This window comes from Cutaneotrichosporon cavernicola, assembly GCF_030864355.1.
Source record: "Cutaneotrichosporon cavernicola HIS019 DNA, chromosome: 6".
Lineage (NCBI taxonomy): Eukaryota > Fungi > Basidiomycota > Tremellomycetes > Trichosporonales > Trichosporonaceae > Cutaneotrichosporon > Cutaneotrichosporon cavernicola.
The window spans coordinates 2,013,202-2,028,237 of NC_083398.1; the positions used below are offsets into that span (position 1 = coordinate 2,013,202).

A 15,036-nucleotide genomic window follows, 5' to 3' on the forward strand; every position below is an offset into this window, starting at 1 on the left:
CCATCTCCCATCTCCCAATAGCCTCCCAAGTCACCGCACACAATCCTCTTCCTCCTTGGGCCCAGACCCCCAAAGCCGCAATGTCCTACTTTCCACACACTGCCGGCACTTCCAGTACCGCCGACACGCGCGACACATATGAAGATGAAGCGCGCGACAAATTCGCCGAAGACGACACGGACGTCATCTTCGGCGTCCCCCCAAGTCGGGCAAACTCACCTGGCTCACCCCTCTCGGCCCGCTCTGCCCCGCTTTCTCCAAGCTACTCGCGTCCAGGCGTGACACGCACAATCACTCAGGGGACGGTGGCATCCCGCATCTCACGGGTCGTCATGAACCCCGAACGAGAATGTGCCGAGGGCCGACACGAGGAGAAGATGGAGCCTCCGGCTTACATCAAGAAGTATGCGTACCACTGTGCGTGATATCGGAAAGATATCGGAAATAGTGCTGACGCCAGTCTTCTCGCCGGAGATTAAGCCGTTCCGAGCACTCGTGCTCAAGGTGCTCGTGGGGGTGATTGTGATTACTACGTTCATCATGTGGGCTGCGGCGCCATTTTACTGGGGATCGCGTGAGTGATGACCAATGGAATTCGCTGATCCCAGTGTGGAAGGCCAACCATTACACGGACAGGCTCGCGATTCGAGTAGTCGACCGCGATGGCGGCGAGATCGGCTCGGCTGTTACCGCGTTCCTACTCTCCCAGCGAAAGAAGTTTGGACTGGGCTACTTTGTCACCTCGCCTTCGGAATTCCCAACCGACGCAGAGCTGTCCCACAACATCGTGCAGGAAGGCGCATGGGGCGCAGTGGTCATCAATGCCGGCGCAACGGCAAACCTAGCTAGCGCACGGGCAGGGGGTAACACGTCATACGACGGCCGCGACGCGATCCAGTTCATATACGCACAGGCGCGAAACGAACTCGCGAGCGGAAGTTACATGCTCCCAATGGTTACGGCTCACCTCAACGCTATCACCGACACCGTTGGAGTACAGAGCGTCGCCTCGTTCCTCCAATCCGCTGATGAGGCTGTACTGCGCGCGGCCCCTCCTTCGACCCTCTCCTCCCCAGTCGGATGGAACATCGTCAATCTCCGACCGTACAACCAGCCGGTCGCGCAGGCTATCACCCTCGTTGGACTGATTTACATGCTCATCTTCTCGTTCATCTGTACAATGGCGAATAATGGGGCGCGCGAAATCATCTCTCCTTACCTCTCAAACAAGGCGTATATCACATACCGCATCGTCGCCCCTCTGCTACTCTATCTCCCACTCTCGCTATTCTTCGCAATGGTATCACTGCCATTCAAAGTATCGTTCGACGCTCACTTTACCTACGCCGGCGGCTTCTTCCTCTTCTGGATGGTCATGTTCCTCGGCATGGCCAGTGTTGGTCTAGCCACAGAGTTCCTGATCACGGTCATTGGGCCTAAATTCGTCTCCTTCACCCTCATCCCACTCATTATTGCAAACGGTACGTCTCCCCGCTCCAACAAAGCTGATACAAGTATCCGTCGCTTCCTTGCCGCACGAACTCCAGCCCTGGATTTATCGGTATGGTGTGGCCATGCCATTCTACAACTGTAACCGGGCCATCCGGGCTATCATCTTCGACACCAAGAACGACCTGGGCCAGAACTTTGGTATCCTCCTCGCTTGGATCGTGTTCAGCATCCTCACCAACTCGGTCACGACGTACCTCTATAGGCGTAAGGCGGTGAACGAGCATATGAAGGACGATGGTGAGCAGGAGAAGGATATCGCCTTGCCCGATGGGCGCGTCGTGTAACCCGACATCATATCCGAATAGAGCCGTTACTAGACTACAGAACATGTATACCTAATGCTGTCGCTCGTTAGTCGCAACATGCGGTGTTCTGCTGGAGAGCGTGCGGTGACGTGGGATGTGCACCTGGCCCATTGTTTAGTATGGTAAGTACAGTACTTCCCATCATGTCTGAGGAACAGACCGACCAGGACCAGTTATCCCGTATCGCGGCGCAAACGTGTGTTGTGGAGCAACGTTTCTTCATGGTATAGGTGTGGCGACGGGCTCATGACAGACGCCCTAACGGTCCTTGAAGAACTGCGTCGATTCCCGAGGCAAGTCGAGTAGACGCGACCCAAGCTAACAGTGTGAGCTGTCATTTGTCATAGCGCCAATATCACGCCCCTCACTCAGAATAGGCCATTAGAAAGTTAGACTTGGATCCTAGCATACATCCACGTACAACACGTCCCAGCCCGCTAATACTCGCCCGCCTGCGCACCGCCACCACCGACATGCCACAGCTTGAAAAGGAGCCAAAGGGCCACGACGGCACCGACAATCCATGCGATGGTGCGGTACTGCCGCAGGGTCGAGTTTGAGGCTATGCTGCGACCATGGTGGCGCGAGGTGGAGAGGAGCGAGTTGGCGAACTGCGAGAAGGTGCTGTTCTGGGGTCAGTGGGGAGGCGAGGGAGGATAGGCGAGGGGCGCGGAAGAGAGAGTGCGGTGGTGGAGTGAACGAGGAGGAAGGCGAGGGGAGAGGAGAGCGAGACGCAAGGGTAGTGAGTGAGAGGACAAGGACGAGGAGAGGAGACGAGTGCGCCAGCTGAGCGAACGGAGCTGAGCTGGTGAGGGACAGGCGCCGCCGCGCGAGTGGGGAGCGGATCGGGAAGGTGAGGAAGATTCATGAACAACGATCACACTCTACGACACTCACCGTCTGGTCGAGCTGGTTGTTCTGCCGGCCCGAGTCGTCTAGGATATCAATCGTGACCTGACATCAGCAGGTGTGCGACGCCACGACCCACCGAACGCAAGTTCTTGATCTTGTTGTGCAGCGAGCTCAGCTCTTCCTCGTTCTGCTGCTCGAGTGTCTGGTCTGTTGTGCTGGTGTGAGCTAGGCCGGGGTGGAGTAAACCTTGGCATTGCGGTGGCAGCGCGTCGGCGCGGATGGGAATGCGGCAGTCGAGCCGGAAGATCGTATGCAGAGAGCGGGAGGAGACGATAGGATAATGAGAAATAGGAGACGAACAGACGAACGGACGAAAAGACGAAGAGACGGAGAGATGGAGTGTAGTAGTGTGGATGATGGATGATGTGGATTCAGTTGTGTAAGTGAAACAAAGCCCCGGTGGAGGCTCAGTGGCCCTTGGTGGCAAATTGAGCCCAATAATACCGATCCCATTAACAATAACAGCAAAATCCATGCATCTACTAATACTATGAATGATCCTTGTTCAGGAGGAGGAAGATGGCCACGCCGCCTAGCAGCGCGACCTTGAGTTGTGGGAAGTCGTTCTGCCGTCAGTGTGCTACCCCTCAAGACTTACCATTGCAATCGTAACGTAGCCAACGTATGGAAGGAAGCTGGAGTTAGCTTGTACTGGATTCTCGTGCCTGTCTCGTATACTTCGCGCTGCCTATGGGTCTCCGTCTCCTCCGTCTCCGGCCTTCCGGATTCACTTACAGCCCACGAACCCACCCCCCATTGCGCCCCTCCCTCCCTACCTCCCGCTACCTCACGCCCCAAACACTCTCTCCCTCCCCCGACTCACCCTTGCACCTTGCCAACAACGAGGTCGGCGTCAAGCCATTCCGGACCGCGGTACAGCGCAACGTCGTCGGCGCCGTTGTTGTCGCCCTTGGTGAGGAGCATCTGTGATCCGTTCGGTCTGGTGTCAGCTCAAGGTGCGGTCAAGGAGTTAAACGTACGAGAGATGCGACTCGATGACGCGATGCACAATCGGTGTGCCGTTGGGGTCGCCAGGCCTGCGGTCAGCTCTCGTCGACTCGGACAGCTGTTTCATTCAATTAATTGAATTGCTCGCCGCTTCCTATGCCGAGGCTGGGTCGGCTTGCAACCAGCTCTCCCACCCCACCCCACCTCAGCTCGCCCCGGCCCGACTCCCGCCTCACTTCGCGCGCACTCACACCTTGTACACGGTAATGTCGCCAATATCGAATGGCGTGTTAGCAGGGTTGGTCAGGAAGAGGATGTCGCCGCGGTAGAACGCCGGTTCCATGGACCCGCTGTTGTCAGCTCAGGTGCCGTATGAGGGACGCACGAGAGCACCACGACAATGGGTGACTCCGAGTTGGTCACGAGACACAGCGCCTTCCACATCATAAGGCCGGACGCGACGACATTGAGAAGGTTGAGCAGTTGGAAGAGTACCTGCTATCAGCGAGCTCGCGTACAGGCAAGGTCGTCGCGAATCGCAACTCACTCCGTGAACTCCGAGTTTTCGGATACGGGCAATCTCTTCTCCGAACATGGCGGGTAGAAGGGGTGTGGGATGATGGTGAGCACAAGGTTAAGAGGGTGATATCAGTCAGTCACTATCAACTATTGACGACACCGTACGTGGCTTGCCTTTCCTGGCACGGAGATTCCACGTGTCCATATCCGGTCCTCCCGCTTTTCCCCATCTCTCGATCGAGTCGCGCTTCGAGTTCCAGCCCAACACAGCACAACATTGTTTCTCACATCTCCCACTTCTCCCACCTCCCCACCCACAAACAATGTCTCTCACCCCAAACGAAGCACCTCGTTCGGGTCAGCGTACTCCCGGCACCATCGCCACCGAGCTGTCCAAACTCGAGTTCCCACCTCCGACCAAGCTGCAGCTCCAGGGCCAAGGCGGTGACCCAAGCTCGCCCCGTGACGGCAGCGACCTCAGCGCGCAGCTGTCCAAGATGACTCTGCCCGAGCCCGAGGCACTCCGCAAGGCCAATAGTCACCGACGCTCCGAGAGCGCGAGCCAGGACCTCTCGGAACAGCTGTCGCGCATGAACCTCCCCCAACCCGAGCACATCTACGGACCTGATGACACGCGGGCGGCGGGGCGCAAGCAGGGTGTTTCGGCAGACGACTGGGCAAAGGTCAAACTCGACGACGAGGTTCCCGAGGCCGTCAAGAGCCCCACTGAGATGCACTTCCGCCGCAACTCGCGTGCCGCCAGCATCTCTACTCGCCTTCCCCCCGCTGCTGCCGCACCCAAGGCGCCAGCGAGCCCTGCCAAGGCCACCGCCCACGGCGCTGCGAAGGAGCAGAAGATCACGCCCTTTGATGTGCAGGGTGGTGTTGACGACGAGGGCAAGGATATCGGAATGTACGTTGTGACTGGGAAATGGCTGACATTAGCGACTACGACAAGCTCGCGAAGCGGTTCGGTGCGCAGAAGATTGAGCCAGCGCTGCTGGAACGCTTCGAGAAGCTCACGGGCCACAAGCCGCATCCGCTCCTTCGTCGCGGGACGTTCTACACCCACCGCGACTTCCAACATATTCTTGATCTGTACGAGCAGAAGAAGCCGTTCTACCTTTACACCGGACGTGGGCCGTCGTCCGACTCGATGCACATGGGTCACCTCATCCCCTTCCTCTTCACAGCGTGAGCTCATGCAACCCGACCACCCAGCTAACCCCAGGTGGCTCCAGAAGGTGTTCAACTGCCCCTGTGTGATCCAGGTGACCGACGACGAGAAGTACTTGCTCGATCGTGACGCCAAGAAGCAGCAAGCGCTCATCAAGAAGAACCCACAGGACAAGCGCTCCCCTTTCTACATCCTCGAGAAGTACCACCAGATGGGACAGGACAACATTGCCGACATTATCGCATGTGGCTTCATCCCCGAAAAGACGTTCATCTTCTCCAACCTCGACTACGTCGGCAAGGAGTTCTACCGCAACGTCGTGCTCATGGCCAAGACCATGACCGTCAACCAGAGCAAGGGTGTGTTTGGCTTTACCGACAATGACAACGTCGGCATGCTCCACTTTGCTGCGATCCAGTCGACACCCTCCTTCTGCAACTCGTTCCCTCAGATCTTTGGCTCACGGACCGACATCCCGTGCCTCATCCCCTGCGCCATTGACCAGGACCCCTACTTCCTCGTGTGCCGCGACGCTGCCGACCGCTTGAAGTACAAGAAGCCTGCGCTTCTGCACGCAAAGTTCCTTCCCGCCCTCCAGGGTGCTGGCACCAAGATGTCGGCGTCCAACCCCAACTCGAACATCACCCTCACCGACCCTCCCAGCACCATCAAAAACAAGATCCGCAAGCACGCGTTCTCTGGTGGTGGTGCGACTCAGGAGCTCCACCGCGAGCACGGAGGCAACCCCGACGTCGACGTTGCCTACCTCTACCTGTCGTACTTTGAGGACGACGACGCGAAGATGGCCGACCTGGCTGCGGTGAGTAGTTGCGGGTGACGTTGTGCCGAGACGCTCTTGAAGCTGTCAAGGGAGTGCGCACAGCCGGAATCCACTTTCCTGGATGGCATGCACGGGCCCCGTGCATCTCAACCTCTCCTTGCTCAAGCATGCTGACCCCAGCGCTACCGTGCTGGCACGCTCTCGACGGTCGAGATGAAGGATGCGTGTATTGAAAAGCTGCAGTCTGTCGTTTCCGAGTTCCAGGAGCGCCGCAGCAAGGTCACGCCCGAGACGGTCAAGTACTTCCAGGACAACACGCGCGCGATCGACCCCACCCCGAGCCGCACTGCATAGACGTTAGACATGGTTGTAGGATGCAGCGGCTATCTTGGTATTTGATGTGGGGTCGCAGACGAGGCTTGCGGAGGTGATACGAGGGGATGAGGTATTAATGAAGCCGGGACTTTGGTTGGGCCGATTGCGTGAGGAATGTTATCTGGGCAATGACGTCCCACTCCACAAGCTTAGTTCCTCTTAACTAACCTTTGGGATATTTTGGGACACAGCTGCAGCGACATCGACATCTTCCTCTACATCTACATCTACCTCATCGCCATGTCCGCCCTTCTCGCCGCTTTGTCGCCAGTCCCTCTGCCCACTCCATCTCAGCCGGTGCTGGACGGCCGTCGCCTTCCCCTCCCTCCCGAGATTCTGGTCTTTGCGCTCCAGTCCCTCCCCACAGCGGACCTCGCGTCCTGCCTCCGCGTAAACTCTGGCTTTGCTCACCTCTCCCTCCCCCTCCTCTACCAGCACGTGCGACTAGGTGACCGCGCGTGGCCAGGATACGACGACGCCTCCATCTCTGGCCCGCTCAGCCTCTCGCGCCCGACATACTTATCCCTCGCTCAGCTCGTTCATCGCACTCGCACAGTTGACATCTACTCCCACTCAACCACGCGATGCACCGTACACACCCTTCCCCCCCTTCCTAATGTGGCAGTCATCCGCCTCTTCTTAGGAACGGTATGGAGCGGCAGGCGAATTTACCACACCGACGCCAACCCCTTCCCCTCCCCATGTTCCGCCCTCTGCTCGATGCACGCCCCGAAACTCGTCGTGCACGGCCTCACACTCGCCCACTCGCGCATACCCCACCTCCCGAGGTCATTGGAAAGCAGCGTAAACCACTTGGTGGCCGTCTTCGAGCCCGAGGCGCCCTTCATCCTCCCGCGCAATGGGCTCGCTGCGGCTCGAACAGCCGCTGCCCATTTCCGAGCCACCCTGCCCGAAAATACCTTGCACTTGACCCTCGTGTTCAGAAGGCGGAATTGGCGGAACTGGCGGAACTGTAACACGACATTGTCATGGGCACTGGTACATGCCTACGCGTCGGCACTTTGGGCACAAGTCATCGGGTGGGTGTGTAAGGGCGGGAGACTGACCATCGTCAACGTCGGTGCCCTTACTGCGGCTGAAGAAGAAGAGACCCCGTGCGCTGCAGACTGTGCGGCACTGCAGGCGGCTATACGGCGGTACTTTGCGGTTGATATCGCCGAGCGGATGGGGGACGATGCGGGCGCTGTGCTGGAAAACCTCGCGTTCTGGAGTATGGATCAGTTCCTCGCTTTAGAGGAGGCTGATGACGTGTTTGACGCGGACGAGTAGTCGTGGATCTGGATCGTGGATTGTTGAGGATGGGTTCAGGATGCCACGATGCTGGACCATCCGTCGTTCCGCACCGCCACCGCCACGTCGCACAAACACAATCACCCATCCCGATTCATCATGTACACATACATAAACAACTCTCGTCTCCCAGTTCCGCCTCCCAACCAACCAGTTCACGATGGGAGCTGCCGCCAGTTCGATCGCTTCATCCGCCGTCGTCGCCGCCGCTGCCAAATCGGAACAGGTGGCGCAGGGACCACTCTCACCGTTCCCGCTCGAAATCGTCGACGCGATGCTCGACTACCTCGAGTGGCGCGAAATACTCGCCCTCCTGCGCGTGAACAGCCTCTTCTACACCGCCATCGCATGGCGTATGATTAACCGCGTGCGCATTATGGAGCGCGACGGGGTCCTCGAAATGGAAGGGCAACATACCGAGAGCCGTCTCTTCCTCCCCGCACGCCTCGTCTCACGCTGGCTTCCGTCTTTCGTGGAACAACTCGACCTATACCCACACGACGTCAAGGTTATCAAGGACTGTGACTGGGCGCATCTTTCCGAGTACGAGCGACACAAGTCGGCAACCCTACAAGCGCTCGTGGGTCCATTGGGACGGCCTGAGCTGCCGAACTTCCGCACCCTGCGCCTCTTCTTCAACGGCGTTCTCCACACCGATATGCCAAAGTACGAACCGCAGGTGCTATCGTGTCTCGTTCTCCCGACTCGTCGACCAGAAACTATCACGCTCAGAGGTGTGCCGGCCAAAGCACTCAAGCACTTAGACACGCTCTTCCCGATGAACTACTGCAACTCGCTCGTGCGGCAGGTCCATGTAATCGGTCCAGAACTTGTTGGGGAGGACGGAACTGTCAACGGCACAATCTACCTCAACTGGTGGGCGGGCGGACGGGCACTCGACACATTGGAGAGTGTCGAGGTAGTCTTCTGGACGCCTACGGGTGGTGAATGGCTCCCGATCCCTCGCTCTCGAGAGGAAGAGTGGACCCATCTTCTACAACGGTGGTTTGACCGCATGCTGCGTACCCTTCAAATGAGCTTTATTGAGCTATCTGGTCCTGCACCGCTAATGGATCTGGTACTGGGGACGCCGCAGCCGCGCAAACAACCCGCGCCGCGACTTACAATTGTCAATGCAGGCGCTATTAGCCCCGCATGCTATGCGCGTCCGGGTGACGTGACCCTGCCGGATAAGTGGGCGAGTTATCGCGCTCGAGAGGACGCTGTTGCTGGTGCATTTGATGCGCTTTGGGCGATGACGTTGCCGCCGACGTTGGCGGGAAAGCGCGCACTACTTGCTCAGCGGGTGCGGTTCGTTTCTCTCAATGACTGGGTGCAAGAGGGGAAGTGGCGGGGCGTGTTTGACCCGGCTGAGGTTGGGCTCGAGGGATAGAGGGAGGGATAGGTATATAATGCACTGTGGGCTTTTGTTGTGCGGAGCAAGATGTGTGAGCCAGGTTGTGGAGACGGGGTGAGGACAGGATGGAGACAGAGACGACTGACCAGCTCAACGGCACGAGCGTCAGCGCGGCCAGAACAGCAGTCATTCAATCATTACTGAATATGCATTGAATCGAGCAGTCGCATTTCATTCTCACCAAACACTGGCTGACCCCTTGTTATCATCTCTCCTTTTAATGGCCACTTATCTCAACAGCCACTCCGCCGTGAGAATGGTGCGCCGTCCCGTCGTCACCAATATCACGCACTCATGGCCTCGAGTTGCATCCAGTTAAACCAATTACTTGGTTGACCTCGGCAGATTGGACTGCCTTGTCCCCGACTCGACTCGGCGCTCTCTCCTCACTCGTACTCGCAAGGACCGCCACATTCGAGGTCGGACTACCCCAAGGGTCCTGGGATGGACTGATGCCAATTGAAGTTGGAAGTCTCTTTTCGTGTCGGGACCAGAAGGAGTGTCAGACCAGAAGGAGTGTCGGTGCCCAACTCTGCACCGCGGCAGCGGCATCGCTTCACAGTGGCCATTGCCTCACCATTCATTCACAAAGATGCCCATCGTGACACGGACGGATGAGAGAGGTCCAGTGGCATGAAAGAGCTTCCGAGGCATGGTCCGGCTGACAGAATAACAACATGAAGCGCAAAGGATCCGATGTAGCACGTACAACGACAATGTCAACCTACCACACAGTGGGCGAATCAAAGCACTTCATATCCTACAACTCCAACTCCAGCACAACACCCTACTTTCACACCTCTACTTGAGCTTGTACTTGCCACCGTTCTCGGTGATCTCGACGCTGCGCTGCTCGTCAAGCGAGATACGGCCCGCATTGAGAATGGCAGTGGTGAGCACAGTCGCCTTGATGGTTGGCAAGCCCTTGCCATCAAAGTCGGCAGCCTTCTTCTCGCCAGCATTGACAGCACGCGCAGCGTCGATAAACTTCTCAAGCGAGAGATATCCGTACCCGCGCTGGCCGTCGAAGAAGCCATTCTCATCAGGCGAGTACTTGACGTAGAAGGGGTTGTAGTCGACCTTGCCAATGTCGTCCTCGACAATGCTGTATCCGCGGTGCGCCTGGTCGACAGTCACCTCACCCTTGCTCGCCATGTAGTGGAATCGCTGCTCCGAGTGCACGCCGGCCTTGAGCGGCGCAGCCCACGAGGCAGTGTACACGGCCGTACCGCGCTTGGTCTCGTCCGAGATGTTGACCCAGTCAACGAGGAGGGTGATCGTGTCCTCGGTGCGGGGGTCACAGCCCATGGAAGTTGCAATGCCCTTGGTCGCGCTCGCCGTCACCTTAGTCGGGCGGTAGCGGCCCTCGACCATCCAGCAGTGAATCTGGTGTCAGCTGCAAGTATAACAGGGATAGCTTACGTCAATGTGGTGCGAGTTGAGGTAGTAGGAAATGTCCGAGTCGATACCGGCCCAGCTCTTGAACGTTTCCAACTGGAACTTGGGCTGGGACATGTACGAGTTGTAGAAGTTGAAGTCGCCGAGCTTTTGGGCGCGAGCGCGGGCGTCGTTGTATGCGGGGCTGATGTTAGTTATCTCGCCAGCTGTGGGGTTGGGTTGACTCACTCGAAGCGCTTGTGGTGCTCGACAAAGCAGACGAGGCCCTTCTCCTCGGCGAGCTCGACGAGCGCCTGGTGGTCCTCGAGCTTCTGGGTCGCGGGCTTGGTGACCATGACGTGGTGACCCAGGTTGAGCGCCTCGCTGGCGATGGGGAAGTGGGTCGAGTCGGGCGTGAAGATGATCACCGCCGAGCCCTTGGGCAGGGCGCGCAGCGCGTCCTTGTACGCCTCGCCGTTACGCACGTTGCCCTCTGGGAAGCCGCGGAAAGTGAGGTCGAGGCCCTTGTACACGTCGCCAATGTTCTTTTGGAAGTGCTCGCGGATCTCGGGGAACTTGCCACCGTTCGTGCCGGCCATAATGACACTGAGGTCAGCGACGTCTGGGAGGGGACTCACTCTCCAACCTTGCCGCGGCGACGGAGGTCGAACATTGTGATGCCGACGACACCGATCTAGCGTTAGCCACATCACACACTCAGTTTACCTTCTTGTCCGACTTGGACTGGCCGGAAGGCGTGATACCAGTGGTGTACTCGCCCTAGAGTCAGCCGGCTAAGAGGAGGTGCTCACAGTGCCCATGAGGCCGACGTTAATGGGCGCTTCCTGGGAGGTCATGATGGTGTGACGGATTGGGTAGAGGGGAGAAGGGAAGAGTAGTTGTCAGAGAGAAGGTGGGGGGCTGATGAAGTCAGGTGAGCTTTGTGCGAGAATAAGAGATAGTTATAGACTTGACAAGGGAAGTTGACTCTTGACAGACATCCGGGCCGGTGTATAACCCTCCGGCGTTCGGCCCGGCGGCCCGTGACGCCATGTATGGCACTTTCACCCTAACACACCCCGTCCACTTCTCGTCCATCTCTTACGTGAAACCCACGAGACCACCACGTGTTTACACGTGACCTCCACCGGGACCTTATTTTCGGATTGTGTAGGCCTCTGTATTTTTGCAGGTGGCAACCGTCTTCAAAGTCGGCGACGAGACATCCCAACAACCCATAAAACCTCTAAAAACGCCATGCTTCCTCGCACGGCACTCCGCAGCTCCAGGGGGGTAGCATCCCTCTTTGCGGCTCGTCCCGCCTTTGCGGCGCGGGCTACCGCTCGTCCCGTCACGCTATCGGCTGCTATGGTCCCCCGGCCATCACGTGAGAACCGCACGCGCCAACATTGCTGATCCCAGTGACTCTTGCTCTGCGCGCGTACTCTGCCGCAGCCAAGCTCAAGGAGGAGGAGGACTTCTTCTCCATGGCTGAGGACGCGCCCGCCCAGCCCGCGGCAGCTCGCAAGTCGGATTCTTTGATTCCCGACGATGTTGTGTCCAAGGACGGGTTCTTCGCCGACGAGCTCACGCACTCTGAGAAGCCGGAGAAGGCGCAGAAGGCGCAGAAGTCGCAAAAGTCGCCTGACGCACCCGACGACGACAAGGCCGCTACCGCGCTAGTCCCTTTCCACTCGCTCAAGGGGCGGATGAACGCCGACCTGCTCAAGGCGCTCACGTTCAAGCCGTTCAACCTCATCGCCATGAGCGAGGTGCAGAAGCGCGTGCTGTCACGCATGCCCGAGCTCGCTGGAGGCATGACGCAAAAGTCGGTGCGCGAGAACGAGACTCCCGAGCAGTTGGCGGCGCGCGAGGAGCGCGAGAGCCGGGGCCGCGAGGACCTCCTCGTCAAGGCCAAGACGGGGACAGGCAAGACCATCGCGTTCCTCGTTCCCGGCATGGAGGCGCGCGTGCACCAGATCGACAACATTGTTGTTCAGCCCAAGAGCGACGGCAGCATTCCCTCCCTGGCCGAGCAGGGCCAGCTTCGTCGCGAGGCGACCCGCTCGCACGTCGGCACGCTCGTCATCTCGCCGACGCGTGAGCTCGCGACCCAGATCGCCAACGAGGCACTCAAGCTCCTTACCTGGCAGAAGGAGAACCAGGTGCAACTGCTTGTTGGTGGTGAGAGCCGCTCCGGACAGCTCCGTAACTGGTCGTCGATCCGTTACGGACGCAAGGACGTTGTCGTGGCCACTCCTGGCCGTCTGGTCGACATGCTCTCCGAGCCCGCGGTCGCCAAGGCCATCGCCAACACCGACACTCTCGTCCTCGACGAGGCCGACACACTCCTCGACATGGGCTTCTCCGAGGATCTGAAGCGCATTCTGCAGCACCTGCCCAAGAAGCGCCAGACCTTCCTCTTCTCGGCGACTGTGTCGCAGCGCATCAGGGGTGTCGCGCGCGAGTTCCTCGACAAGAACCACTCGTTCATTGACTGTGTGCCTGCCAACGAGTCCAACGTCCACAAGCACATTCCCCAGTTCCTCACCGTCCTCCCCTCGCCCAAGGAGCAGCTCAGCCACATTGTCCGCCTGATCGCCCACGACCAGCTCACGAACGAGGGCGCCTCCAAGATCATCATCTTCCTCCCCACCACCAAGCAGACTATGCTCACGGCCACACTCCTGCGTGAGATGTCGTCGTCGCTCCCCCACCGCCTGGCCGTGCACGAGATCCACTCGCGCCTGAGCCAGAACCAGCGCACGCGTGCATCGGAGCGCTTCCGCTCGGACAAGTCGGACTCGATCCTTGTCACCTCGGACGTGTCGGCCCGCGGGGTCGACTACCCCGGCGTCACGCGTGTCATCCAGATCGGTGTCCCCTCGTCCGCTGAGCAGTACGTGCACCGTGTCGGCCGTACCGGCCGTGGTGGTGTGACTGGTGGTCGTGGCGACATTGTGCTCCAGCCCTTCGAGGCCGGCTTCGCAGACGCCCTCAGGAGCTTCCCCATCACCAACGTCGCCGTGGACCCGTTCAAGGCCGAGGTCGAGGGGCTCGCCAAGGGCTCACCAGCCGAGGCGCGCCTCAACGGCATCGACGCCAAGGTCGAGCAGCTCCTGCCTCTCCTTGACCCCGCCGCCATCGAGGACGTCTTCATGTCGCTCCTCGGCTACTACCTCGGCAAGTCGGACGTCATGTCCCAGTCTCCAGAGGAGATCTACGAGGGTATCAAGGTGTGGACGATGGAGGCCGGTGGTCTCCCGCAGCCCCCACACGTCAGCCCGAACATGCTCTCGCGTCTCGGCCTCTCGCCGAAGCGCAACTCTCGCTTCGGCGGTGGTGGTCGCGGTGGCGGCGCGCCCCGCAAGACGTTTGGTGTGAACCGCTCCGCGGATGGCGACGACAGGCCGCCTCGCCGTTTCGGTGGCGACGACCGCCCTCCTCGTCGTAACTTCGACCGGAGCGACCGTGGCGGCTCTGGCGACCGCCCGTCCCGTAACTTTGGCGACCGGAATGACCGGAGCGAGCGCCGTGGCTTTGGAGGGGACCGCGGGCGTGGTGGCTTTAACCCTGACCGCGGCTTCAACCGCCACCGAGGTGACCGTGGTGACCGTGAGGGCCGGACGGACCGCCCCCACCGCTCCTTCAACCGCGACCGCGACCTGTAGACGTCTTGCATCATCATCGCATTACTAGTACCCCTCAATCCTTGGCTTTTACCCCACTCAGAACGATAGACTGTTGTTCCAGTAGAAATGCACTACACTGTTCAGCATGACAATGGCGGGGAGCAGGGTCGGAAGAGATGGAAGCAGCTGCGGCCTGGGTTCCAGGAGCTGGCATGTCCAAGCGTCACAATGCTGATCTGCAACGGGAACTGGATACCGCTGCACGTCCATTTCAGTCATCTACAGCGTACAACACCAGCATCTGACGGGAGCACGGCAGTCTGTGCTGCCACGAGTGCCAAGTTGGCCAGCTGCAGCTGCGATTCAACTCGGTGAATGTTGCAGCTACCAGCTGTCTGTTGCAGTAGACAAGTAGACTGGACAGTGATTAGGCCACGACTGTATTCCTCGCACCACGCTGACAGAGTCATCTAGCCGTTCTCTACTTGCACCCTGCTGCCGTGGTCTGAAGTCTTGGCTGCTTCGGCCGTCTTGTTCCAAGTCGAGCGCCAGCGGGGTGTTCCCACCACCACAGGGGGTGACGCAGCTAGCAGCGCATTCAGGCCACCTGAATGTCGCACCTGTTGACGCTCTAGGATAGCACTTTGTCAGCCCCGGGAGAGAATCTGAACGCAGGGATTACACCAGACGGGGGTTGTTCGCAAGTTGTTGGCAGGAGAGCGAAATTCACGGCGAGGCACAACAAGTTTTGGAAGTTTCGGCAAACATGT

At 59.0% G+C, this 15,036-nt stretch overlaps 7 protein-coding genes across 7 annotated transcripts; 5 read left to right on the forward strand and 2 right to left on the reverse strand.

The window, feature by feature from the left end:
- Positions 1 to 80: 80 nt before the first annotated feature.
- Positions 81 to 1,796, forward strand: CcaverHIS019_0607860 (uncharacterized protein; the record flags this gene model as incomplete). The annotated part of the gene is made up of 4 exons (XM_060603283.1): positions 81 to 417; positions 461 to 574; positions 609 to 1,481; positions 1,516 to 1,796. The coding sequence occupies 4 exons, from the start codon at positions 81 to 83 to the stop codon at positions 1,794 to 1,796; spliced, it is 1,605 nt and encodes a 534-aa protein (XP_060459592.1).
- Positions 1,797 to 2,254: 458 nt separating this feature from the next.
- SEC11 (uncharacterized protein) lies at positions 2,255 to 4,272 on the reverse strand (the record flags this gene model as incomplete). Its single annotated transcript, XM_060603284.1, has 10 exons — positions 2,255 to 2,446; positions 2,715 to 2,771; positions 2,806 to 2,884; positions 3,219 to 3,295; positions 3,328 to 3,364; positions 3,553 to 3,669; positions 3,710 to 3,766; positions 3,929 to 4,027; positions 4,063 to 4,172; positions 4,225 to 4,272. The coding sequence occupies 10 exons, from the start codon at positions 4,270 to 4,272 to the stop codon at positions 2,255 to 2,257; spliced, it is 873 nt and encodes a 290-aa protein (XP_060459593.1).
- A 247-nt stretch (positions 4,273 to 4,519) lies between these two features.
- On the forward strand, positions 4,520 to 6,508 carry WRS1 (uncharacterized protein; the record flags this gene model as incomplete). The annotated part of the gene is made up of 4 exons (XM_060603285.1): positions 4,520 to 5,109; positions 5,142 to 5,390; positions 5,428 to 6,193; positions 6,335 to 6,508. 4 exons carry the CDS (start codon positions 4,520 to 4,522, stop codon positions 6,506 to 6,508), a joined length of 1,779 nt encoding a protein of 592 aa, XP_060459594.1.
- A 261-nt stretch (positions 6,509 to 6,769) lies between these two features.
- On the forward strand, positions 6,770 to 7,819 carry CcaverHIS019_0607890 (uncharacterized protein; the record flags this gene model as incomplete). Its single annotated transcript, XM_060603286.1, has 1 exon — positions 6,770 to 7,819. The coding sequence occupies one exon, from the start codon at positions 6,770 to 6,772 to the stop codon at positions 7,817 to 7,819; it is 1,050 nt and encodes a 349-aa protein (XP_060459595.1).
- Positions 7,820 to 8,000: 181 nt separating this feature from the next.
- On the forward strand, positions 8,001 to 9,233 carry CcaverHIS019_0607900 (uncharacterized protein; the record flags this gene model as incomplete). Its single annotated transcript, XM_060603287.1, has 1 exon — positions 8,001 to 9,233. The coding sequence occupies one exon, from the start codon at positions 8,001 to 8,003 to the stop codon at positions 9,231 to 9,233; it is 1,233 nt and encodes a 410-aa protein (XP_060459596.1).
- Positions 9,234 to 10,058: 825 nt separating this feature from the next.
- Positions 10,059 to 11,491, reverse strand: CcaverHIS019_0607910 (uncharacterized protein; the record flags this gene model as incomplete). Its single annotated transcript, XM_060603288.1, has 6 exons — positions 10,059 to 10,643; positions 10,680 to 10,839; positions 10,884 to 11,240; positions 11,273 to 11,328; positions 11,361 to 11,414; positions 11,447 to 11,491. 6 exons carry the CDS (start codon positions 11,489 to 11,491, stop codon positions 10,059 to 10,061), a joined length of 1,257 nt encoding a protein of 418 aa, XP_060459597.1.
- A 400-nt stretch (positions 11,492 to 11,891) lies between these two features.
- On the forward strand, positions 11,892 to 14,305 carry MSS116 (uncharacterized protein; the record flags this gene model as incomplete). Its single annotated transcript, XM_060603290.1, has 2 exons — positions 11,892 to 12,021; positions 12,057 to 14,305. 2 exons carry the CDS (start codon positions 11,892 to 11,894, stop codon positions 14,303 to 14,305), a joined length of 2,379 nt encoding a protein of 792 aa, XP_060459598.1.
- Between the last annotated feature and the right edge of the window lie 731 nt (positions 14,306 to 15,036).